Source organism: Bombina bombina, chromosome 3 (assembly GCF_027579735.1).
Source record: "Bombina bombina isolate aBomBom1 chromosome 3, aBomBom1.pri, whole genome shotgun sequence".
Lineage (NCBI taxonomy): Eukaryota > Metazoa > Chordata > Amphibia > Anura > Bombinatoridae > Bombina > Bombina bombina.
The window spans coordinates 580301615-580328494 of record NC_069501.1 but is presented as its reverse complement, the minus strand read 5'-3'; the positions used below and the strand labels follow the sequence as shown (position 1 = coordinate 580328494).

Sequence of the window (26880 nt, the reverse complement as noted above, 5' to 3'; positions counted from 1 at the left end):
CTGATGGATGTCACATAATGCAAGGGGAAGCAAAACAACTGAAATTTGTCAATTTTTAAGATAATTTTAAGTTTGCATTGTCCTTTTATTATGCATTTGTTGATGCAAATTCTGCTGTATTTAAATGGACATGAAGCCCAATTTTTGTCTTTCATGATTCAGAAAGAGAATACAATTTTATACAACTTTCCAAGTTACTTCTATTATCTAGTTTGCTTCATTCTTTTTATATTCTTTGTTGAAAAGCATATCTAAATAGGCTCAGTAGCTGCTGATAGGTGACTGCATATAGATGCCTCATAAAAACAGAATTTATGTTTACCTGATAAATTACTTTCTCCAACGGTGTGTCCGGTCCACGGCGTCATCCTTACTTGTGGGGATATTCTCTTCCCCAACAGGAAATGGCAAAGAGCCCAGCAAAGCTGGTCACATGATCCCTCCTAGGCTCCGCCTACCCCAGTCATTCGACCGACGTTAAGGAGGAATATTTGCATAGGAGAAACCATATGATACCGTGGTGACTGTAGTTAAAGAAAATAAATTATCAGACCTGATTAAAAAACCAGGGCGGGCCGTGGACCGGACACACCGTTGGAGAAAGTAATTTATCAGGTAAACATAAATTCTGTTTTCTCCAACATAGGTGTGTCCGGTCCACGGCGTCATCCTTACTTGTGGGAACCAATACCAAAGCTTTAGGACACGGATGATGGGAGGGAGCAAATCAGGTCACCTAGATGGAAGGCACCAAGGCTTGCAAAACCTTTCTCCCAAAAATAGCCTCAGAAGAAGCAAAAGTATCAAACTTGTAAAATTTGGTAAAAGTGTGCAGTGAAGACCAAGTCGCTGCCCTACATATCTGATCAACAGAAGCCTCGTTCTTGAAGGCCCATGTGGAAGCCACAGCCCTAGTGGAATGAGCTGTGATTCTTTCGGGAGGCTGCCGTCCGGCAGTCTCGTAAGCCAATCTGATGATGCTTTTAATCCAAAAAGAGAGAGAGGTAGAAGTTGCTTTTTGACCTCTCCTTTTACCGGAATAAACAACAAACAAGGAAGATGTTTGTCTAAAATCCTTTGTAGCGTCTAAATAGAATTTTAGAGCGCGAACAACATCCAAATTGTGCAACAAACGTTCCTTCTTTGAAACTGGTTTCGGGCACAGAGAAGGTACGATAATCTCCTGGTTAATGTTTTTGTTAGAAACAACTTTTGGAAGAAAACCAGGTTTAGTACGTAAAACCACCTTATCTGCATGGAACACCAGATAAGGAGGAGAACACTGCAGAGCAGATAATTCTGAAACTCTTCTAGCAGAAGAAATTGCAACCAAAAACAAAACTTTCCAAGATAATAACTTAATATCAACGGAATGTAAGGGTTCAAACGGAACCCCCTGAAGAACTGAAAGAACTAAGTTGAGACTCCAAGGAGGAGTCAAAGGTTTGTAAACAGGCTTGATTCTAACCAGAGCCTGAACAAAGGCTTGAACATCTGGCACAGCTGCCAGCTTTTTGTGAAGTAACACAGACAAGGCAGAAATCTGTCCCTTCAGGGAACTTGCAGATAATCCTTTTTCCAATCCTTCTTGAAGGAAGGATAGAATCTTAGGAATCTTAACCTTGTCCCAAGGGAATCCTTTAGATTCACACCAAAAGATATATTTTTTCCAAATTTTGTGGTAAATCTTTCTAGTTACAGGCTTTCTGGCCTGAACAAGAGTATCGATAACAGAATCTGAGAACCCTCGCTTCGATAAGATCAAGCGTTCAATCTCCAAGCAGTCAGCTGGAGTGAGACCAGATTCGGATGTTCGAACGGACCTTGAACAAGAAGGTCTCGTCTCAAAGGTAGCTTCCATGGTGGAGCCAATGACATATTCACCAGATCTGCATACCAAGTCCTGCGTGGCCACGCAGGAGCTATCAAGATCACCGACGCCCTCTCCTGATTGATCCTGGCTACCAGCCTGGGGATGAGAGGAAACGGCGGGAATACATAAGCTAGTTTGAAGGTCCAAGGTGCTACTAGTGCATCCACTAGAGCCGCCTTGGGATCCCTGGATCTGGACCCGTAGCAAGGAACTTTGAAGTTCTGACGAGAGGCCATCAGATCCATGTCTGGAATGCCCCACAGTTGAGTGATTTGGACAAAGATTTCCGGATGGAGTTCCCACTCCCCCGGATGCAATGTCTGACGACTCAGAAAATCCGCTTCCCAATTTTCCACTCCTGGGATGTGGATTGCAGACAGGTGGCAGGAGTGAGACTCCGCCCATTGAATGATTTTGGTCACTTCTTCCATCGCCAGGGAACTCCTTGTTCCCCCCTGATGGTTGATGTACGCAACAGTTGTCATGTTGTCTGATTGAAACCGTATGAACTTGGCCCTCGCTAGCTGAGGCCAAGCCTTGAGAGCATTGAATATCGCTCTCAGTTCCAGAATATTTATCGGTAGAAGAGATTCTTCCCGAGACCAAAGACCCTGAGCTTTCAGGGATCCCCAGACCGCGCCCCAGCCCATCAGACTGGCGTCGGTCGTGACAATGACCCACTCTGGTCTGCGGAAGGTCATCCCTTGTGACAGGTTGTCCAGGGACAGCCACCAACGGAGTGAGTCTCTGGTCCTCTGATTTACTTGTATCCTCGGAGACAAGTCTGTATAGTCCCCATTCCACTGACTGAGCATGCACAGTTGTAATGGTCTTAGATGAATGCGCGCAAAAGGAACTATGTCCATTGCCGCTACCATCAAACCTATCACTTCCATGCACTGCGCTATGGAAGGAAGAGGAACGGAATGAAGTATCCGACAAGAGTCTAGAAGTCTTGTTTTTCTGGTCTCTGTCAGAAAAATCCTCATTTCTAAGGAGTCTATTATTGTTCCCAAGAAGGGAACCCTTGTCGACGGAGATAGAGAACTCTTTTCCACGTTCACTTTCCATCCGTGAGACTGAGAAAGGCCAGGACGATGTCCGTGTGAGCCTTTGCTTGAGGAAGGGACGACGCTTGAATCAGAATGTCGTCCAAGTAAGGTACTACAGCAATGCCCCTTGGTCTTAGCACAGCTAGAAGGGACCCTAGTACCTTTGTGAAAATCCTTGGAGCAGTGGCTAATCCGAAAGGAAGCGCCACGAACTGGTAATGCTTGTCCAGGAATGCGAACCTTAGGAACCGATGATGTTCCTTGTGGATAGGAATATGTAGATACGCATCCTTTAAATCCACCGTGGTCATGAATTGACCTTCCTGGATGGAAGGAAGAATTGTTCGAATGGTTTCCATCTTGAACGATGGAACCTTGAGAAACTTGTTTAAGATCTTGAGATCTAAGATTGGTCTGAACGTTCCCTCTTTTTTGGGAACTATGAACAGATTGGAGTAGAACCCCATCCCTTGTTCTCCTAATGGAACAGGATGAATCACTCCCATTGCTAACAGGTCTTCTACACAATGTAAGAATGCCTGTCTTTTTATGTGGTCTGAAGACAACTGAGACCTGTGGAACCTCCCCCTTGGGGGAAGCCCCTTGAATTCCAGAAGATAACCTTGGGAGACTATTTCTAGTGTCCAAGGATCCAGAACATCTCTTGCCCAAGCCTGAGCGAAGAGAGAGAGTCTGCCCCCCACCAGATCCGGTCCCGGATCGGGGGCCAACATTTCATGCTGTCTTGGTAGCCAGTGGCAGGTTTCTTGGCCTGCTTTCCCTTGTTCCAGCCTTGCATTGGTCTCCAAGCTTGCTTGGCTTGAGAAGTATTACCCTCTTGCTTAGAGGACGTAGCACTTTGGGCTGGTCCGTTTCTACGAAAGGGACGAAAATTAGGTTTATTTTTGGCCTTGAAAGGCCGATCCTGAGGAAGGGCATGGCCCTTACCCCCAGTGATATCAGAGATAATCTCTTTCAAGTCAGGGCCAAACAGCGTTTTCCCCTTGAAAGGAATGTTAAGTAGCTTGTTCTTGGAAGACGCATCAGCTGACCAAGATTTCAACCAAAGCGCTCTGCGCGCCACAATAGCAAACCCAGAATTCTTAGCCGCTAACCTAGCCAATTGCAAAGTGGCGTCTAGGGTGAAAGAATTAGCCAATTTGAGAGCATTGATTCTGTCCATAATCTCCTCATAAGGAGGAGAATCACTATCGACCGCCTTTACCAGCTCATCGAACCAGAAACATGCGGCTGTAGCGACAGGGACAATGCATGAAATTGGTTGTAGAAGGTAACCCTGCTGAACAAACATCTTTTTAAGTAAACCTTCTAATTTTTTATCCATAGGATCTTTGAAAGCACAACTATCTTCTATGGGTATAGTGGTGCGTTTGTTTAAAGTGGAAACCGCTCCCTCGACCTTGGGGACTGTCTGCCATAAGTCCTTTCTGGGGTCGACCATAGGAAACAATTTTTTAAATATGGGGGGAGGGACGAAAGGAATACCGGGCCTTTCCCATTCTTTATTTACAATGTCCGCCACCCGCTTGGGTATAGGAAAAGCTTCTGGGAGCCCCGGGACCTCTAGGAACTTGTCCATTTTACATAGCTTCTCTGGGATGACCAAATTGTCACAATCATCCAGAGTGGATAATACCTCCTTAAGCAGAGCGCGGAGATGTTCCAACTTAAATTTAAACGTAATCACATCAGGTTCAGCTTGTTGAGAAATGTTCCCTGAATCTGTAATTTCTCCCTCAGACAAAACCTCCCTGGCCCCATCAGACTGGTTTAGGGGCCCTTCAGAACCATTATTATCAGCGTCGTCATGCTCTTCAGTATCTAAAACAGAGCAGTCGCGCTTACGCTGATAAGTGTGCATTTTGGCTAAAATGTTTTTGACAGAATTATCCATTACAGCCGTTAATTGTTGCATAGTAAGGAGTATTGGCGCGCTAGATGTACTAGGGGCCTCCTGAGTGGGCAAGACTCGTGTAGACGAAGGAGGGAATGATGCAGTACCATGCTTACTCCCCTCACTTGAGGAATCATCTTGGGCATCATTGTCATTGTCACATAAATCACATTTATTTAAATGAGAAGGAACTCTGGCTTCCCCACATTCAGAACACAGTCTATCCGGTAGTTCAGACATGTTAAACAGGCATAAACTTGATAACAAAGTACAAAAAACGTTTTAAAATAAAACCGTTACTGTCACTTTAAATTTTAAACTGAACACACTTTATTACTGCAATTGCGAAAAAATATGAAGGAATTGTTCAAAATTCACCAAAATTTCACCACAGTGTCTTAAAGCCTTAAAAGTATTGCACACCAAATTTGGAAGCTTTAACCCTTAAAATAACGGAACCGGAGCCGTTTTTAACTTTAACCCCTTTACAGTCCCTGGTATCTGCTTTGCTGAGACCCAACCAAGCCCAAAGGGGAATACGATACCAAATGACGCCTTCAGAAAGTCTTTTCTATGTATCAGAGCTCCTCACACATGCGACTGCATGTCATGCCTCTCAAAAACAAGTGCGCAACACCGGCGCGAAAATGAGGCTCTGCCTATGATTTGGGAAAGCCCCTAAAGAATAAGGTGTCTAAAAAAGTGCCTGCCGATATAATCTTATCAAAATACCCAGATTAAATGATTCCTCAAGGCTAAATATGTGTTAATAATGAATCGATTTAGCCCAGAAAAAGTCTACAGTCTTAATAAGCCCTTGTGAAGCCCTTATTTACTATCTTAATAAACATGGCTTACCGGATCCCATAGGGAAAATGACAGCTTCCAGCATTACATCGTCTTGTTAGAATGTGTCATACCTCAAGCAGCAAGAGACTGCTCACTGTTCCCCCAACTGAAGTTAATTCCTCTCAACAGTCCTGTGTGGAACAGCCATGGATTTTAGTAACGGTTGCTAAAATCATTTTCCTCATACAAACAGAAATCTTCATCTCTTTTCTGTTTCTGAGTAAATAGTACGTACCAGCACTATTTTAAAATAACAAACTCTTGATTGAATAATAAAAACTACAGTTAAACACTAAAAAACTCTAAGCCATCTCCGTGGAGATGTTGCCTGTACAACGGCAAAGAGAATGACTGGGGTAGGCGGAGCCTAGGAGGGATCATGTGACCAGCTTTGCTGGGCTCTTTGCCATTTCCTGTTGGGGAAGAGAATATCCCCACAAGTAAGGATGACGCCGTGGACCGGACACACCTATGTTGGAGAAATTGTATTCTGTATCTGAATCATGAAAGAAAATGTTTGGGTTTCATATCCCTTTAAAGTGATATGACAATTTTATAAAAAAAATTCCATCATCAAATGTGTTTCAGTCCCATGGTATTCTTTGTTGAAGAGATACCCAAGTAAGTGTCAGTAGCACTACATGGCAGGAAATAATGCTGTCATCTAATGCTCTTGCAAAACTGCTGCCATATAGTGCTCTGGACATGTGCACGGTCCTAAGCTTGGTCCCTGCATTTCAACAAAAGATACCAGGAGATCAAAGAAAATTTGATAAGTTAAAAACTGCATGCTCTATCTTAAAGGGACACTAAACCCATTGTTTCTCTAGTGATTCAGATAGAGCATGCAATTTTAAGCAACATTCTAATTTACTCCTATTATAATTTTTTCTTCGTTCTCTTGCTTTATTTGAAAAAGAAGGCATCTAAGTTTTTTTGTTCATAGCTCTGGACAGCACTTTTATTGGTGGATGAATTTATCCACCAATCAGCAAGAACAACCCAGGTTGTTCACCAAAAATGGGCCAGCATCTAAACTTACATTCTTGCATTTCAAATAAAGATACCAAGAGAATGAAGAAAATTTGATAATAGGAGTAAATTAGAAAGTTGCTTAAAATTGCATGCTCTATCTGAAACACGAAAGAAACAATTTGGATTTAGTGTCCCTTTAATCATGAAAGATTATGAGTTTCACATCCTTTTAAGTCATATGCACATTTTCCTGATTTTAATGATTAAACTTGTATCAGATTTTTTGGGCTACTGAAGAAAAAAAACATAATTTATGCTTACCTGATAAATTTATTTCTCTTGTAGTGTATTCAGTCCACGGGTCATCCATTACTTATGGGATATATTCCCTTCCCAACAGGAAGTTGCAAGAGGATCACCCAAGCAGAGCTGCTATATAGCTCCTCCCCTCACATGTCATATCCAGTCATTCGACCGAAACAAGACAAGAAAAGGAGAAACCATAGGGTGCAGTGGTGACTGGAGTTTTAATTAAAATATAGATCTGCCTCAAAAAAAGACAGGGTGGGCCGTGGACTGAATACACTACAAGAGAAATAAATTTATCAGGTAAGCATAAATTATGTTTTCTCTTGTTAAGTGTATTCAGTCCACGGGTCATCCATTACTTATGGGATACCAATACCAAAGCTAAAGTACACGGATGATGGGAGGGACAAGGCAGGAACTTTAAAACGGAAGGAACCACTGTCTGTAGAACCTTTCTCCCAAAAACAGCCTCCGAAGAAGCAAAAGTGTCAAATTTGTAAAATTTTGAAAAGGTATGAAGTGAAGACCAAGTCGCAGCCTTGCAAATCTGTTCAACAGAGGCCTCATTCTTAAAGGCCCAGGTGGAAGCCACAGCTCTAGTGGAATGAGCTGTAATTCTTTCAGGAGGCTGCTGTCCAGCAGTCTCATAGGCTAAACGTATTATGCTACGAAGCCAAAAGGAGAGAGAGGTAGCCGAAGCTTTTTGACCTCTCCTCTGACCAGAATAAACGACAAACAGGGAAGACGTTTGACGAAAATCTTTAGTTGCCTGTAAATAGAACTTCAGGGCACGGACTACGTCCAGATTATGCAAAAGTCGTTCCTTCTTTGAAGAAGGGTTAGGACATAATGATGGAACAACAATCTCTTGATTGATATTCCTGTTAGAAAATACCTTAGGTAAGAACCCAGGTTTAGTACGCAGAACTACCTTGTCTGAATGAAAAATCAGATAAGGAGAATCACAATGTAAGGCAGATAACTCAGACTCTTCGAGCCGAGGAAATAGCCATCAAAAACAGAACTTTCCAAGATAACAGCTTGATATCAATGGAATGAAGGGGTTCAAATGGAACACCTTGAAGAACGTTAAGAACTAAGTTTAAGCTCCACGGCGGAGCAACAGTCTTAAACACAGGCTTAATCCTAGCCAAAGCCTGACAGAAAGCCTGAACGTCTGGAACTTCTGCCAGACGTTTGTGTAAAAGAATAGATAGAGCATAAATCTGTCCCTTTAACGAACTAGCAGATAAGCCCTTTTCTAAACCCTCTTGTAGAAAAGACAATATCCTAGGAATCCTAACTTTACTCCATGAGTAACTCTTGGATTCGCACCAATATAAATATTTACGCCATATCTTATGGTAAATCCTTCTGGTAACAGGTTTCCGAGCCTGTATTAAGGTATCAATAACCGACTCCGAGAAGCCGCGCTTTGATAGGATCAAGCGTTCAATCTCCATGCAGTCAGCCTCAGAGAAATTAGATTTGGATAGTTGAAAGGACCCTGAATTAGAAGGTCCTGCCTCAGAGGCAGAGACCATGGTAGACAGGACGACATGTCCACTAGGTCTGCATACCAGGTCCTGCGTGGCCACGCAGGCGCTATCAGAATCACAGAAGCTCTCTCCTGTTTGATCTTGGCAATCAGTCGAGGTAGTAGCGGGAATGGTGGAAACACATAAGCCATGTTGAAAACCCAAGGGGCTGCTAGAGCATCTATCAGCACCGCTCCCGGGTCCCTGGACCTGGATCCGTAATAAGGAAGCTTGGCGTTCTGGCGAGACGCCATGAGATCCAGTTCTGGTTTGCCCCAACGATTAATCAGTTGAGCAAAGACCTCCGGATGAAGTTCGCACTCCCCCGGATGAAAAGTCTGGCGACTTAGAAAGTCCGCCTCCCAGTTCTCCACGCCTGGGATGTAAATCGCTGACAGGTGGCAAGAGTGAGACTCTGCCCAGCGAATTATCTTGGAGACTTCCATCATCGCTAGGGAACTCCTGGTTCCTCCTTGATGGTTGATGTAAGCCACAGTCGTGATATTGTCCGACTGAAATCTGATGAACCTCAGTGTTGCTAACTGAGGCCAAGCTAGAAGAGCATTGAATATTGCTCTTAACTCCAGAATATTTATTGGGAGGAGTTTCTCCTCCTGAGTCCACGATCCCTGAGCCTTCAGGGAGTTCCAGACTGCGCCCCAACCTAGAAGGCTGGCATCTGTTGTTACAATCGTCCAATCTGGCCTGCGAAAGGTCATCCCTTTGGACAAATGGACCTGAGAAAGCCACCAGAGAAGAGAATCTCTGGTCTCTTGATCCAGATTTAGTCGAGGGGACAAATTGAGTAATCCCCATTCCACTGACTTAGCATGCATAATTGCAGCGGTCTGAGATGTAGGCGCGCAAAAGGAACTATGTCCATTGCCGCTACCATTAAGCCGATTACTTCCATGCACTGAGCTACTGACGGGTGTGGAATGGAATGAAGGACACGGCAAGCATTTAGCAGTTTTGATAACCTGGACTCCGTCAGGTAAATTTTCATCTCTATAGAATCTATAAGAGTCCCTAGGAGGGGAACCCTTGTGAGTGGTAATAGAGAACTCTTTTCCACGTTCACCTTCCACCCATGCAACCTCAGAAATGCCAGAACTATCTCTGTGTGAGACTTGGCAATTTGAAAACTTGACGCTTGTATCAGAATGTCGTCTAGGTACGGAGCCACCGCTATGCCTCGCGGTCTCAGCACTGCCAGAAGTGAGCCCAGAACCTTTGTAAAGATTCTCGGGGCCGTAGCTAACCCGAAGGGAAGAGCTACAAACTGGTAATGCCTGTCTAGAAAGGCAAATCTTAGGTACCGATAATGATCTTTGTGAATCGGTATGTGAAGGTAGGCATCCTTTAAGTCCACTGTGGTCATATACTGACCCTCTTGGATCATGGGTAGGATGGTTCGAATAGTTTCCATTTTGAATGATGGAACTCTTAGGAATTTGTTTAAAATTTTAAGGTCCAAGATTGGTCTGAAGGTTCCCTCTTTCTTGGGAACCACAAACAGATTTGAGTAAAATCCTTGCCCTTGTTCCGTCCGCGCAACTGGGTGGATCACCCCCATTACTAGGAGGTCTTGTACACAGTGAAGAAAAGCCTCTTTCTTTATTTGGTTTGCTGATAACCTGGAAAGATGAAATCTCCCTTGTGGAGGAGAAGCTTTGAAGTCCAGAAGGTATCCCTGAGATATAATCTCCAATGCCCAGGGATCCTGGACATCTCTTGCCCAAGCCTGGGCGAAGAGAGAAAGTCTGCCCCCCACTAGATCCGTTCCTGGATAGGGGGCCCTCTCTTCATGCTGTCTTAGGGGCAGTAGTAGGCTTTCTGGCCTGCTTGCCCTTGTTCCAGGACTGGTTGGCTTTCCAGCCCTGTTTGAAACGAGCAACAGTTCCTTCCTGTTTTGGGGCGGAGGAAGTTGATGCTGCTCCTGCCTTGAAGTTTCGAAAGGCACGAAAATTAGACGTTTGGCCTTTGATTTGGCCCTGTCCTGAGGAAGAGTATGACCCTTACCTCCAGTAATGTCAGCAATAATTTCTTTCAATCCGGGCCCGAATAAGGTCTTCCCTTTGAAAGGAATATTAAGCAATTTGGATTTAGAAGTCACATCAGCTGACCAAGATTTAAGCCATAGCGCTCTGCGCGCCTGGATGGCGAATCCGGAGTTCTTAGCCGTTAATTTGGTTAAATGTACAACGGCATCAGAAACAAATGCGTTAGCTAGCTTAAGTGCTTTAAGCTTGTCCATAATCTCATCCAATGGAGCTGTGCGAATGGCCTCTTCCAGAGACTCAAACCAAAATGCCGCAGCAGCAGTGACAGGCGCAATGCATGCAAGGGGCTGTAAGATAAAACCTTGTTGAACAAACATTTTCTTAAGGTAACCTTCTAATTTTTTTATCCATTGGATCCGAAAAAGCACAACTATCCTCCACCGGGATAGTGGTACGCTTAGCTAAAGTAGAAACTGCTCCCTCCACCTTAGGGACTGTCTGCCAGAAGTCTCGTGTGGTGGCGTCTATTGGAAACATTTTCCTAAATATAGGAGGAGGGGAGAAGGGCACACCGGGTCTATCCCACTCCTTGCTAATTAATCTCTGTAAGCCTTTTAGGTATAGGAAAACCGTCAGTACACACCGGCACCGCATAGTATCTATCCAGCCTACATAATTTTTCTGGAATTGCAACTGTACTACAGTCATTCAGAGCCTCTAAAACCTCCCCTAGCAAGACACGGAGGTTCTCAAGCTTAAATTTAAAATTAGAGATCTCTGAATCCGGTCTCCCTGGATCAGATCCGTCACCCACAGAATGAAGCTCTCCGTCCTCATGTTCTGCAAATTGTGACGCAGTATCGGACATGGCTCTCACATCATCAGCGCGCTCTGTCCTTATCCCAGAGCAATCGCGCTTGCCTCTTAATTCCGGCAGTTTAGATAATACTTCTGTCATAACATTAGCCATGTCTTGTAAAGTGATTTGTATGGGCCTCTCATTTGGCGCCACAATATCACGCGCCTCCTGGGCGGGAGGCGAAGGTACTGACACGTGAGCGGAGTTAGTCGGCATAACTTCCCCCTCGTTGTCTGGTGATAATTCCTTTACAAATAAAGACTGACCTTTATTATTTAAAGTGAAATCAATGCATTTAGTACACATCTTTCTATGGGGCTCCACATTGGCCTTCAAACATAGTGAACAAACAGATTCATCTGTGTCAGACATGTTTAAACAGACTAGCAATGAGACTAGCAAGCTTGGAAAATACTTTCAAATAAATTTACAAGCAATATAAAAAACGCTACTGCGCCTTTAAGAAGCACAAAAAACTGTCACAGTTGAAATAACAATGAACCAAATCAGTTATAGCAACCAAATTTTCACAGTATATGTATTAAGTTAGCAGAGCATTGCACCCACTAGCAAATGGATGATTAACCCCTTAGTACCCAAAACGGATAATCAATATAAGAATTAACGTTTTTAACACAGTCAAACACACTGTCACAGGTCTGCTGTGACTGATTACCTCCCTCAAAATGATTTTTGAAATCCCCTGAGCTCTCCAGAGACGTCCTGGATTATGGAGGAAGAAGCAGGAAAGACTGTGACTGAATTTTTACTGCGCAAAAAAGCTCTAAAATAGGCCCCTCCCACTCATATTACAAAAGTGGGAAACCTCAGTTAACTGTTTCTATGCAGAAATATACGACAGCCATGTGGAAAATTCATGCCCCAATAAGTTTTATCACCAATGTACCTCACAAAAAACGATTAACATGCCAGTAAACGTTTTAAAACATCAATTTTAAAGGTTATGTATTGTTATAGATAAGCCTGCTACCAGTCGCTACTACTGCAGTTAAGGCTCATACATTACTTCAGTATTAACAGCATTTTCTTAGTCAAATTCCATTCCTCAGAAAATTACTTTACTGCACATACATTCATCAGCCTGATACCAGTCGCTACTACTGCATTTAAGGCTGTACTTACATTACATCGGTATCAGCAGTATTTTCTTAGTCAATTCCATTCCTTAGAAAAATATTTACTGCACATACCTTATTTGCAGGAAAACCCGCATGCTATTCCCCTTCTGAAGTTACCCCACTCCTCAGAATGTGCGAGAACAGCCAGTGGATCTTAGTTACTTCTGCTAAGATCATAGAAAACGCAGGCAGATTCTTCTTCTAAATACTGCCTGAGAGAAAAAACAGCACACTCGGGTGCCATTTAAAAATAACAAACTTTTGATTGAAGAAGTAATTAAATATAAAAAACTCCACACTCCTCTCACGACCTTCCTTCTATGTTGAGGGTTGCAAGAGAATGACTGGATATGACATGTGAGGGGAGGAGCTATATAGCAGCTCTGCTTGGGTGATCCTCTTGCAACTTCCTGTTGGGAAGGGAATATATCCCATAAGTAATGGATGACCCGTGGACTGAATACACTTAACAAGAGAAAAAGGTACTGCAAAATATTCAAAGGAATAATCATAGTATGATTCAAATTTAGAAAACAGTATTGAAAAACTCACATAATTAAAACAAGAAATTATATTTGCCATAATATCAAAAACTTATCTCATCAATTTACTTTAATCATCAAATTTGCGTAGTTCTCTTGGTATCCTTTGTTGAAAGATAAACCTAAGTGGGCTCACATGCTAATTTCTGAGCCATTAAAGGTCACCTCTTATCTTAGTGCATTTTCACAAATGTTCACAGCTAGACAGCTCTAGCTCATGTGTGCCATATAGATAATAATGTGCTCATGCCCGTGTAGTTATTTATGAGTCAGCACTGATTGGCTAAAATGCATCTGTCAAAAGGACTGAGATATGGGGGCAGTCTGCAGAGACTTAGATACAAGGTAATCCCAGAGGTAAAAATGATATTAATATAACCGTGTTGATTATGCAAAACTGGGAAATAGATAATCCCTTTATTATCTATCTTTTTAAACAATAACAATTATAGAGTAGACTGACCTTTTAAAATGGGGATGAACAGAAAATCCAAGGCCCTAAAGGCAACTCTTCCTGACAATTTCTTGTTTTATTAAACTGTCAGACAAAATAGGCAACAAAGCTTGTGGAGTGCAACATAGGAGAGACGATCCAAGATATGGAAATTCTGTGATTAAACTTAACTTTTGTTTATATATATATATATATATATAGATCTCTGATGAAGCGCATGTGAGCATGCGGGAAACGCGTCAGATCTAACCTTGCACACTGTGACTGTGTATCTCACCTAACCGTTCATTAAAATAACCACTTTGGAACCAGAGTTTGCAGTACCTTGTTTTTCTTCTTTCCAATACTATATATATATATATATATATATATATATATATATATATATATATATATATATATATATATATATATATATATATATATATATATATATATATATATATATATATATATATACACACACACAAAACAATAAAGTAGTATTTGTCGACACTCGACACCCTATAGATGAAACATAAAACACTGCATGTCCCCTTTTAAAAGGCTTAATTTTATCGGCAAACTTCAGCCCTCAGTCACAATAGCAAGTCATAAATACCCTTTATACACCCCACAAAAACTACAGTCAACGGACCATGCAAATGGTTTCCATGACAACCCCAAATGTACATACAGAACTATTTTGTGTGTAAAAGATTGAAGTGCCTATGATAAAATAAAATTTGTAATAGTATAAAAGTAAATATACTATTTTAGATTTTTTTTCATCATATGCACTTAGTAAGTATCGCCTAGATTATGAGTTTTACACTAAACAGGGTGCGAAAATAACGCCCCAAAAATTGCGTCATTTCACTCTCCATAGTGCGGCCATTACAAAAATTCTCATTGTGCTGTGCGTTGAGCCTCATACCGCATAAAAGCCAAGGGCAGATTTGACGTGCTTGTGCCAGCTTTCCCCCATAGACATCAATGAGGAGAAAGTGTTAGAGAGAAAAAAACTAACACCTGAAGTGCGGAATGGAGATCACCGTAAAGCAACCCCATTGATGTCTATTGGGGAAATAAGTTTAAACCCAACACCAACATAAGCCCCTAGTCTAAATACCCCTAATCCGTCGCTCCCCGACATCGGCCACACTAAATAAAGTGATTAACCCCTAATCCGCAGCTCCCCAACACTAAATAAAAGTTATTAACCCCTAAACCGCCGCCCCCTGACATCGCCGCCACTAAATAAATTTATTAACCCCTAAACCTCTGGCAACCCACATCGCCACAACTAAATAAACCTATTAACCCCTAAACCTCCGGCACCTCACATCGCAAAACACTAAATTAAACTATTTACCCTTAAACCTAACTCCCCCCTTAACTTTAAATTAAAATTACAATGTAACTATATTGAAATAAAAACATACCTGTGAAATAAAAATAAACCTAACATTAAACTATAAATTAACCTTACCTTACTATTCTAATAAAATTTAAAAAAACAAACTACCAATTAAAAATCCTAAATGACTTTAAAAAAAATAAATAAAAAAAAATAAGCACCCTTGCTTTATATGAAGGCTAAAAAACCATTGGGTATATGTTCTAGTAAGATGGTCCATAAATCAATGTTTTATTAAAGCTGCAATCAAGTCAAAATTAAACTTCCATGATTCAGATAGAGCAGGCAATTTTATACAACTTCTCAATTTACTTCCATTAACAAAATGTGTACAGTTTTAATATTTACACTTTTTGAGTCACCAGCTCCTACTGAGCATGTGCAAAAACTCACAGAATATACATATATGCATTTGTGGTGACTGGCTGATGGCTGTCACATGATACAGGAATAACTTTGAAATCTGTCATTTGAAGTTTAGACTAAGTGCTATAGTATTGTCTTGTTATGTATTTGTTAATTATGCAAATCTACTATATTTACTGGTCATTTAAATAGCAGCACATAAACAGACAGATCTGTACCTCTTTTGATGTAAGCTTCTTTTTTGGCTTTTCATCATCTTCGTCATCATCTTCAAACACCTTTCTTTTCTTTCCTTTCTTAGTGGCCTCTTAACACAAGGAAAAATAAACAGTTGATTCATGTGCTCTATTACATTTGTTTTAATCATCTGGAACCTAAACACCATTATATCTATATTGACATCTGAAATGTAAAAATGGCATTGCAAATAATGTGTAATAATAAATCAGAACAGAACTGTCACACATGCTTTAATGAGAGTATGTTCAAATACCTTCTTCTTCTTCTTCTTGTTCCTCGTCCTTTTTTATTTCTGGTTTTGCAAACAGGCTTTGGCCGAGATCCTTAGGAATTCTAACGAAAAACAAACCAAACAATCTCAGTATAATTTGAATTTGTTTATACAACATAAGTTACATACCATAATAAATCTTTTTATCATGAAAAGTATTAAATGAAAAAGGGACAAAATTGATGGTGGCATGCGGTCAAGCTTCCCTTTAAAGGGACATTGAAACCAACTTGATTTCTTTGCTTTACTTAAAAGAGGATGTTTCGAAAGGTATATTTCCTTCCATAAGGCAGGGAGAGTCCACTACTTCATTCCTTATTGTTGGCCACCAGGAGGAGGCAAAGACTCCCCAGCCAAAGGCTTAAATATCCCTTCCACTTCCCCTATCACCCAGTCATTCTTTCCCTTTCGTCACTATAGAAGGTGGCAGAGAAGTGTCAGAAGATTTAGATAGTCCTGTAATGGGTATGTTCCCTTCAAGAAAGGACTGGAGTTTTAACCCCTTAATGACCACAATGTACCCTGTATGTCACTGGTCGTTAAGGTTTTTTTTCAGGACATAATAGCACAAGTCTAACAAGAAGACACTATTAATGCCCTCCCTCCAGCAGGCTTTGTGGAATAGAGCAGTCTCAACGCTGGTGGCAAGACCGTGCTATAAACCAATCAAGTCCCAAAAAAAGGCCAGCGACATACAGGGTACGTCGCTGGTCCTTAAGGGGTTAAGTAATCATATAAACCTCTCAGTGAGAGTATTGATGAAAGTTAGAGTCTGCAGATGCAGGGAAAGTTTTTCTGCGAACCCATCCAGACTGTCAGTGTTGATGAGTTTCCCTGCTTGCCGTTACACACTCAAGTCCATGTCAGAGCGTCGCTGCAAGACTGTCACACTTGAGAGGCTGTGCCTGTTTCACAGCATGGATCCTGGAGGGTAAGACCGTTTTTATATATACACTTTTGCTATACAGGATCACAGTGTGGCTCGTTTATGCCTCGATAAGATCAAGGGTTAATATCTTCTTCAGTGAGATTTGAACAGCAAGGGGTTATTTTATAACTGATTTTATGTTAGAGTTTTTTGGGCTCATAGACTGTGTGCTTTTGGCTTGGAACAAACCGGTTTCACTTTTGTTTGAGTGTTGCGCAGCTTAGCGCCTTTTTCATAGCAGGGAAAGTCCTGTCCTACGCACCACGTGACCGGGTGCATTCTTCATTTTCCTACAATCACTCCTAAGGAGAGCATTTTCACTGTTAGCTGTCTGGGTCTAGGAGGTGGCAAGTGCCCCAGCCATTGGGATTATAAAGGTGCCATTTTTTGAATAAAAGCGTTTTTTTTGTCTGTCCTTCTGTGGATATATCTTAGCTATGGAGGACTCTGATACTACATTAGAAGGTTCCGCTCCTTCTGTACTGATTAATAATTTCTGTTTATATTGTGAGGAGGCAGTGGTTTGCCCGCCTGACAAGTCTGCTAATACTCATATCACTATTAGCCCCTCTGAGCCGTCTACCTTTTCAGGAATCTGTGTCCCGAGAGATTACTACCCGCTCCACTTGCAGTTTCTCGTGGATCAACTAATCCTCCATCTGGAGGTTTTTTTTTCCTGCGGACTTTACAGTGCAGTTACAATCGGCGGTGTCTGCGGCCCAGAGTGCCTTACCTCCCTCTAGCAAACGTAAGAGAAAGGTTAAACATAGTTCTCCTGACCTAGAGTCATCTAAATATTTGTTGGATTTAGCTACTATGTCCCAGCTATCCAAAGATGGAGTTAACCTCTGTAGTTTCAGAGTCGGAAACTTCAGTTTCTAAACCTCCTTCAGTGGAGGAACCCTCCTTTAGATTTAAAATTGAGCATCTGCGTTTTTTATTAAAGGAGGTTCTGTCTACGCTAGAGGTTCCAGAGGCAAAACTCCCTGAGGAACCTAAGATCCCTAAATTAGACAGGGTTTATGAAGACAGGAAGGTCCCTCTGACTTTTCCTGTGCCAGTTAAGATGGCGAACATTATTAGTAACGAAAGGGAAAGAATAGGAACGTCTTTTTCCCCCTCGTCTAATTTAAAAAAGAAAATTTATGCTTACCTAATAAATTTATTTTTTGACACGATGAGTCCACGGATCATCTTAATTACTAATGGGATATTCACCTCCTGGTCAGCAGGAGGCAGCAAAGAGCACCACAGCAAAGCTGTTAAATAGCTCCTCCCTTCCCTCCCACTCCAGTCATTCGACCAAAGTTAAGGATAGAAAGGAAAAAACCAAGGTGCAGGTGTCTGAAGTTAATAATAACCAACAACCTGTCTTACAAGAACAGGGCGGGCCATGGACTCATCGTGTCAAAAAAGAAATACATTTATCAGGTAAGCATAAATTTTCTTTTCTTATGACACGATGAGTCCACGGATCATCTTAATTATTAATGGGATTCAATACCCAAGCTAGAGTACACAGATGATACGGGAGGGACAAGACAGGGCACCTAAACGAAAGGTACCACTGCTTGAAGAACCTTTCTCCCAAAAGCGGCCTCAGCCGAGGCAAAAGTGTCAAACTTGTAGAATTTTGTAAAAGTGTGCATATAGGACCAAGTTGCAGCCTTGCAAATCTGTTCCACAGAAGCTTCATTTTTATTTTCTTTACTGTGTCTTTAATATTAATCCATGCCAGCTACGTGGGCTTGAGTGCCAACATGTCTGTACTAAATACACAATATGCAACCCCTTCTACATCTCAGCTAAAACTAGCTGAGGTGCCTGCAAGCCCTTCCGCTCCGCCATAATTCCGGACTCAGCTGCTAATACTGTCCGGTACTAAAAACAACCACTTAGATTGAATGCTCTGCTTCGTCCGATAACGGAAGTATAAGTAAAGTGGTGCGCAACTAAATTGGCGCCACACCTAACTCCAATCCACAAAAAGAACAGCACCATCCAAAAGGTAAGTTAAAAGTGTATCTTTATTGGGACATCTCCAAACACAGCACAAAACACTAGTGTTTTGTGCTGTGTTTGGAGATGTCCCAATAAAGATACACTTTTAACTTACCTTTGGATGGTGCTGTTCTTTTTGTGGATTGGACATTATTGGAGGTCATTGGCAGGACCTGGGTACGTGCACCTCCCTGCAGATTGATGCTGTTTTCATTCTTCCATATATTTGCCACACCTAACTCCGCCCGTCATGGGCGTTACCCAAAGCCATCTCCCGGTCGCCATTCATATTTTACAAGTGAAAGCGCCGGGAGATTAATAACTTCTAATTGGGTTATTAGTTTAGTTCTTTTTGGAATCACCCCACATTAACCTTGCAGTAAAGTATGAGACAAAATGCAAAGTCCCGGTCAGCTATTGTTAAACCACCAGGAGATTTACATACAGCCCCAGTGCCTGCGCCCAAAACTGTCCTAAGTGTCCCCTAAGACTTCTAGGAGAACTAAGTCTGAAAACCCTTAATAAAGAGCCTAAATTTAATAAAGCATATCCAAGAAATAAAGTGTCTAACCTTTTTCTGAGTTTTACTTCTACCCCCAGAAATAAAGTCAGAAATTACCTCATCTTCTGCCTGACAGCAAAGGCAGATCCCAGGCTTGAGAGGTCCTCTCCCTCACATGGGCCTGTGAAAGAAAATAAATTCCTGAGTAAATATTCCTCAGGTATTCTGATTTAGGGCAGCATTCAATATATGGGAGGCGCAGTGAGAATTATTTCCCACAAGTTCCCATTGCACTAAAGCCACCAAAGCTCTACTGAAGAGACTGATATGGACTATGGCTACACCTTAGAACAAAGCAGAACAATCTTGCACTACTTTAAAAATAATAAACTCTTGATTGAAGAATCTTTTCTAACACCTCACTTTGCCATCTCCTATCACTAACGTAGGCAAAGAGAATGACTGGAGTGGGAGGGAAAGGAGGAGCTATTTAACAGCTTTGCTGTGGTGCTCTGCTGACCAGGAGGTGAATATCCCATTAGTAATTAAGATGATCCGTGGACTCATCGTGTCATAAAAAAGAAAAAATATTACCGGTCCCTTACTCTCAATTAGATTTGTGGGGCTTTATCCCTAAGGTGTATGGCGCGATTCCTACACTGGCTAAGCCTACTACTATCCCATTGGAGCATAGTAGTTCTTTTAGAGAGCCTATGGATAAAAAAAGGAAACTTTTCTGAGGAAGATGTTTCAACATACAGGGTTTTTATTTCAACTGGCGGCAGCTGTAGTCTCGTTTGCTAGAGCAGCTACCTACTTGTGCGACACTCTGAGCTCATTGAAGTGGAGACTCCCCTCAAAGATATTCAGGAGATAAAGCTCTGAGAATTGCTAACTCCTTCATCTGTGATGCTAATATGCAGCTTATTCGCGTAATGCAAAGGCTTCTGGATTTGCGGTCCTAGCCCGCCGGGCTCTCTGGTTGAAGTCTTGGTCTGCGGATATGACTTCTAAATCCAGAATCCTTTCTCTTCCTTTCAAGGGGAAGATTTTATTTGGTCCAGGGCTGGACTCCATTATTTATACTGTTACCGGAGGGAAGGGACGGCAATTGTCTAATTTTTGTTCCTTTCGTTCTGACAAATCACGACAGCAATCCTCATCCAAGTTCGAGCAGCCCAAGAGTACTTGGAAGCTGGCTCAGTCCTGGAATAAGTCCAAACAGACTAAGAAGCCCGCCGAGAACAAATCGGCATGAAGGGGCAGCCCCCGATCCGGGATCGGGTTGAGTAGGAAGCAGACCGTCTTTTTTTCAGACACTTGATTCCAGGATGTACAGGATTCTTGGGTCCTGGAGGTTGTATCTCAGGGAAACCAGATAGGATTCAAATCTCATCCGTCCAGGGGCAGATTCCTACTCTCCAGACTACAAGACCATAAAAGAGGACTGCCTTTTTAGGATGCGTACGGGATCTCTCCTCTCTAGGAGTAATTGTCCCGGTATTTTTGGGGTTTTATTCAAACCTTTTTGTGGTTCCAAAAAAAAAACATAATTTATGTAAGAACTTACCTGATAAATTCATTTCTTTCATATTAGCAAGAGTCCATGAGCTAGTGACGTATGGGATATACATTCCTACCAGGAGGGGCAAAGTTTCCCAAACCTCAAAATGCCTATAAATACACCCCTCACCACACCCACAATTCAGTTTAACGAATAGCCAAGAAGTGGGATGATAAGAAAAAAGTGCGAAAGCATATAAAATAAGGAATTGGAATAATTGTGCTTTATACAAAAAAATCATAACCACCCCAAAAAAAGGGCGGGCCTCATGGACTCTTGCTAATATGAAAGAAATGAATTTATCAGGTAAGTTCTTACATAAATTATGTTTTCTTTCATGTAATTAGCAAGAGTCCATGAGCTAGTGACGTATGGGATAATGATTACCCAAGATGTGGATCTTTCCACACAAGAGTCACTAGAGAGGGAGGGATAAAATAAAGACAGCCAATTCCTGCTGAAAATAATCCACACCCAAAATAAAGTTTAACGAAAAACATAAGCAGAAGATTCAAACTGAAACCGCTGGAAAGATGGTGAAAAAAAGAAGAGAGGCGCACAAATGTGTGTATCAATCGGTACAATTCGGCAAAACTCCAAATATTGTATGCACAGGGTACTCACACTTTGGCACAGCACACCAGTGTGCTTGTGGAAGCGGGCTGGCACTCAGAGCTGACCAGCTGGCTCTCTCCGGCACTTTCTTGGAAACAGTGGCTGTCCTGTATGTTAGACTGTCTGGTAGTGGTGTGCTTGTATTCAAACTCCAGGCTCAAGTTATATTAAAATGAATTAAAAACTTTTATTGCACAGGGTTAACAAGCACATATGAAATAGGTACAAGTAAAATATTGCTACGCGTTTCTCGGCCCTCCTGGCCGTTTCATCAGGCATATCAACTACATTAAAATCTCGGCTTTTTATTGCCGCCACTACCAAACAGTTTCTAACAAACCCTCCCCTTTTTGTTCCCATTGGGTATTTAGAGATGAGCCTAACATTGCTAGTACATTTGAAAACGGATGCTAACTAAATAGTGTTTCAAAATATTAAAATCCATATCTCTTTCTAGCGAACACACTCATTTTTAGTAGCGAGTTGCAACTACAATTGTTATACAATAATAGTAACTTGATGTGGATACATGCTTTTGTATCGAATATCAACAATTTAGAAACGACAGATCGTCCCTTCAATAGGTTAACACACGGACCAATTGTAAGGCTCTGTTCTCAATGAATGTTTACACACCCCTATTTGTTGTTTTGCATTGAAGCAATGCAATCGCCATTCTGTCAATCAAATTGATCATCGTGATGTCAGCTTTACATCTTAACATAATATCTTTCTAGCGGACACACTAATCTTTAGTAGCAAATTGCAACTACAATCATTATACAATAATAGTAACTTGATGTTGTTACATACTTTTATATCGGGAATCCACTATTTAGAAACAAAAATTCGTCCCTTTAATAGGTGGAAAAAACGGACCAATTGTAAGGCTCTGTTCTCGATAAACATTTACCCACCCCTATTTGTGGTTTTGCATTGAAACAATGCAATCGCCATTCTGTCTATTAAATTGATCTTCGTGATTTCTGCTTTATATCTTAACATAATTTGGAAGAATAGTTGTTACATTTGACACTCTATGTTATTGGCTAATCTCGAGGTGAATAACCACCCCCATAGTGACGATGTAGGTACCCTTATTAACCTAATGGTGAATAAATACCAGAACTCGGCAAGAACATGTGTTAAGTGTCTATACAAGACTATAAATTGGCTGTTATATTGATTATTCTAATATATTGGAGTCACTCTGTTAGCTCTAGAGCGAATGAGTGAGTGTAATGTGACTATAAATTCATAGTGATAGTGCATACTTTATAACTTACAATTGATATAGTGTGACAATATGTGTAATGTATGGTAATAAGGCAAATAATTTGTTCTATATGTGACTATATTGTTGACTAAGAAACAAGATCGAGTAGAGTCTGTGTGATGGTGGTGTGAAAATGTGACAAACATGTACAAGTGTAGCGTGAGCAAAAGTATTGAGATATAAAGATTGGGATTGCTGGATTTTTAGCGTGTATATTCTCTAAATCCCTAGTGTCCCTTCTAATGTCTAGAAGAAGTGGAAACATGGTGCAAGTGCTATGACCTCATGCCAGTGGTGGATTGGAGGTTATGAGGAATCTTATTGTGCTCTGATGTATAGTGACAATTCTAGTGGTGTACAGTATAATGGTTTAATTAAAATGGATTAATGGCAAGTGATGGGACGGTCCTGTTTATGACGATTATTGGGGAATGTGTCCTATTTCGGGGGGGGGGGCTAGTAAAAAGTAATCTATGTGTCTATGTGCAATACGTGTTGTATAGTTTATATATGGGTCATAAAGGTGGCAACGGGTATAAGGCGTGAATAGGTATGGTGGATACCCCATCATAGAGATCGAGGTCTGTCTAGCTGATTATAAATGGGGGATCAATATTTGACTAAAAAGCAGCAGAGTCTATTACTTCATTAAGGCCGTTAGGAAAGAGGGAGCCAAATCTAAAAATCCAATAGGTCTCCCTTTGGCGAAGTTTTGTAAATCTGTTGTATCTGTGGGAGCTAGGGATGCTTTCAAGAGGTGTTATAGTGAAGGGACAGGCTTCTCCATTATGTTCATGGACATAGTGCCTAGATACACTGTGTTTCATGGATTTTTTCTTTATGTTTCGATTATGTTCACTCCATCTTGTGCGAACATTTCGAATAGTGCGCCCCAAATACTGTTGTCCACATCTGCATGACAACACATAGACTACATATGAGGAGCTGCATGTCAGATACTCATTGATGGTGAAAATTTCTCCAGTGACATGTGATTTAATTGTTTTAATTTTGTGTGAGATATGTTTACACATGTGGCACCTAATTTTGCCACATTTAAATACTCCCTTTCTGTTAGGGTTATTTTGTGTATATTTGCCTTTAACTTTCTTGGAGATGACTACCTTGCTGGGAGCTAAAGTTTGTTTAATGGTGGGTGCTCTTTTATAAATCACGTTTGGTGTGTTTTGTAGATCTTTTTTCAAAATGGGGTCTTTCAATAAAATGGGCCAGTGTTTTAATAACACTTTTTTTATACGTTTGGCATTAGAATTAAATTGTGTCACAAAACAGGGTTGTTGAAGTATCTCTATAGCATCATTATTCGGCTTTGTTGCTTTCTTAGTGCGAAGAATGTTTGATCTATCCAAGTGGTATGCCTTCTCATACCCACTCATAATGATATCTCTAGGATAGCCCTTTTCTTCAAATCTCTGAATGAGAATTTTGGACTGTTCACAATATTTGTCTAATGAGCTACAATTTCTTCTAATTCTGCAAAATTGGCTGTATGGTATACTTTTTTTCCATTGATGATGATGATTGCTATTGAAATGGAGAAAGTTATTACAATCAACAGTTTTGAAATATGTGGATGTGGCTATATTTTGTTCGGTGTCCCATGTAAGATTTAGGTCGAGGAAATCAATAGATTCTCGTTGAATCTTGGAGGTGAATTGAATGCCCATAGAGTTGTTATTGAGGTATGTACAGAATAAACTAGCCTCCTCTACTGTACCTTTAAAAATAAAAATCAAATCATCTATGTAACGGCCATAGAACACCAGGTTAGCCCCCCAGTTGGAATTATAGATATATCTCTCCTCGAAACATCCCATGAAGAGATTCGCAAAACTGGGGGCAAACCTGGTGCCCATGGCCGTTCCCTTAATCTGCAAATAAAAATCATCTAAAAATTGAAAATAATTGTGTTTGAGTATAAACTCAATAAGTGTCAGAATATATTCTTTTTGTATATTGGGCATGTAGATATCGGTATCTAAATAGTGTTTAGTGGTCTGAATACCTAGTTCATGAGATATGTTAGAGTACAGGGCGCTCACGTCGGCTGTTATCCACATAGCGCCCACCTCATATTTAAAATCTTTAATCTTGAACAGTAAATCAGTAGTGTCTCGAATAAATGAAGGCAAATTATGAACATACTTCTGTAAAAAGTGGTCAATGTATTGAGATAACCTGTCTGTAATGCTATTGATACCAGCAATGATGGGACGACCAGGTGGTTTGAAGCGATCCTTGTGGATCTTTGGAAGGTGGTAGTAGTAAGGGGTAGAGGGATGGGAAGGGGTGAGGAATTTCCGCTCTTTGGTATTGAGAATCCCCTTGCTACTACCATCCTCCAAAAGACCCAACAGTTTTTCCAAAAAAATAGACGTGGGATCTGTATCTAGTTTCCTGTAGTATTCCTTGTTGAGAAGGATATTGTGAGCCTCATTGACATAGTCTTTATAATCTTGTAGAACAATCCCACCCCCCTTATCCGCCTGCCTAATTACCAGGTGGGGGTCGTTGGCCAGGGATCTTAGGGCTTTTTCTTCATTGGGCCATAATCTCATTTGTTTGTTTAGTTTGCTGGGAAGTTTGTTAAAATCTTCCATTACCATTTGTTGGAAAAGATCTATGTATGTGACATCATCCTTGGGAGGATTGAAACTAGATGGTGGTGATAATGTGGTGTGTATAAACCCCTCAAATAGATCTTCCATCAATAGATCTGGTTCAGCATAAATGGTCTGTGTCTGACTATTCATAGAGTTGGTGATGATGGGCATACCCTCCACATTCCTTTTTTTGAGGTTTTTTATGGAGAAATATCTCTGTAGAGATAACTTCCTGGTGTACTTGTTTAAATCGACAAATAAGTCAAATAATTTGTGGGGGTTGGGTGGGCAATAAGACAAGCCCCTACCCAAAATTCTGACCTCGTCATCAGTTAGACTGTGTGTGGATAGGTTAAAAATCCCTTTGGCTAGTTTTTGTAGTTGCTTTTTTTGTGTGGTGTTACCTCTCCCTCGTCTTCCCCGTTTGGGTAGGGCCTTTTCTTTTGTTGTTGTTGTTGTATATTTACATGCTGCTGTTGTGTCTGTGGTATGTTTTGATGTAATGATGGTGATGGTGTTTTGGGAGTACCTATATTCCTCCTCCATAGAGGGGCTAAGTTGGGTACCCCTAAAAAATTACTCTTAGAGGTGGAAGGAGTCTCTACCCTTTGGTAGCCATTTTGACCTTGGTCATTAGAAGTATTTGAAGAATTACTATTTTGATAGTCATCACACTGATATCTATGTCCCCCAGACCTATTCTGGAGGGGTTCGAATCGATTGTAAACCGGGATATGGTTAGGATTCTGGTAATCTTGATGATAGGAATAATTATTTTTGTATTTATTTTTATTGTGTTGATAATTCTGATGATTCTGATGATAATGTTGTTTGTTGTGAAAGTTCCTATTAGTCTTGTGTTCCTCCCAATGATGCATTTGTGCTGATTCTGAAGTATTGTTATAATTATGATGTGATTGCACTGGGTGTGTATTTTTAGGAGTATTTTTATTTTTGTATGGTACTCTATTCCATCCATCGTTGTTCTCTTTTGGGACTGATGTTTTTGTTGTTGTATGTATATACTATGCCTTCTGCATAGTCCTCCTCGTCTCTTTTGAATTTCCCGTTTTTTATTCTGATGATATCATTCTGGTATTCATCCACCATTTTGATGGTTTCTATATTTAGTCTATTGTATTCAGAATGGTCTTTCATAGGTTCCAATTCTTTTTGGATCGCTTCTATTTCTTTTTCTAGTGTCTCAACTAGACTCTGTCTATGTGCAATTAATAGATCTATGAGTTTAAAGGAACATTCATCTAATATTTCATACCATTTATTAGTAAGTTCTTGATCATTTTTAAAAGAGCAATGTTTAAACAATCTAAGTCCTCTAGGGATCTGCTTTTTTTCCTTATATTTCTTTAGACAGTCCAGGTCCCACCAGTGTCTCTGCTCATTTTTTAAGAGATCACCCAATTTGTTGAACATGGTGTCTATGCTTTTGATTACTAGGGGGCCTGGACTGTCCCCTTCGGCATTGGATGGAGGATTAAAGGAATTCCTCCTATTGTTTCTCTCCAGTGCTGAAAGCATGGTGATGCTAAATGTGTATTTGTAATTTTGGTTTCAAATATATGGTG

The 26880-nt window shown here is 40.9% G+C and overlaps 1 protein-coding gene across 2 annotated transcripts in view; it reads right to left on the bottom strand.

The window, feature by feature from the left end:
• Nucleotides 1-26880, bottom strand: part of GNL2 (G protein nucleolar 2) — a 190746-nt gene that overhangs the window by 18509 nt on the left and 145357 nt on the right. The window contains exons 14-15 of one of the 2 annotated variants that reach the window (XM_053707147.1): nucleotides 15767-15846; nucleotides 15492-15583 (exon numbers count right to left, since the gene is read on the bottom strand). In XM_053707147.1, coding sequence (XP_053563122.1) covers nucleotides 15492-15583; nucleotides 15767-15846 — 172 coding nt within the window. The remainder of the gene's footprint in view (nucleotides 1-15491; nucleotides 15584-15766; nucleotides 15847-26880) is intronic. The other variant, XM_053707148.1, reaches the window with a different exon arrangement.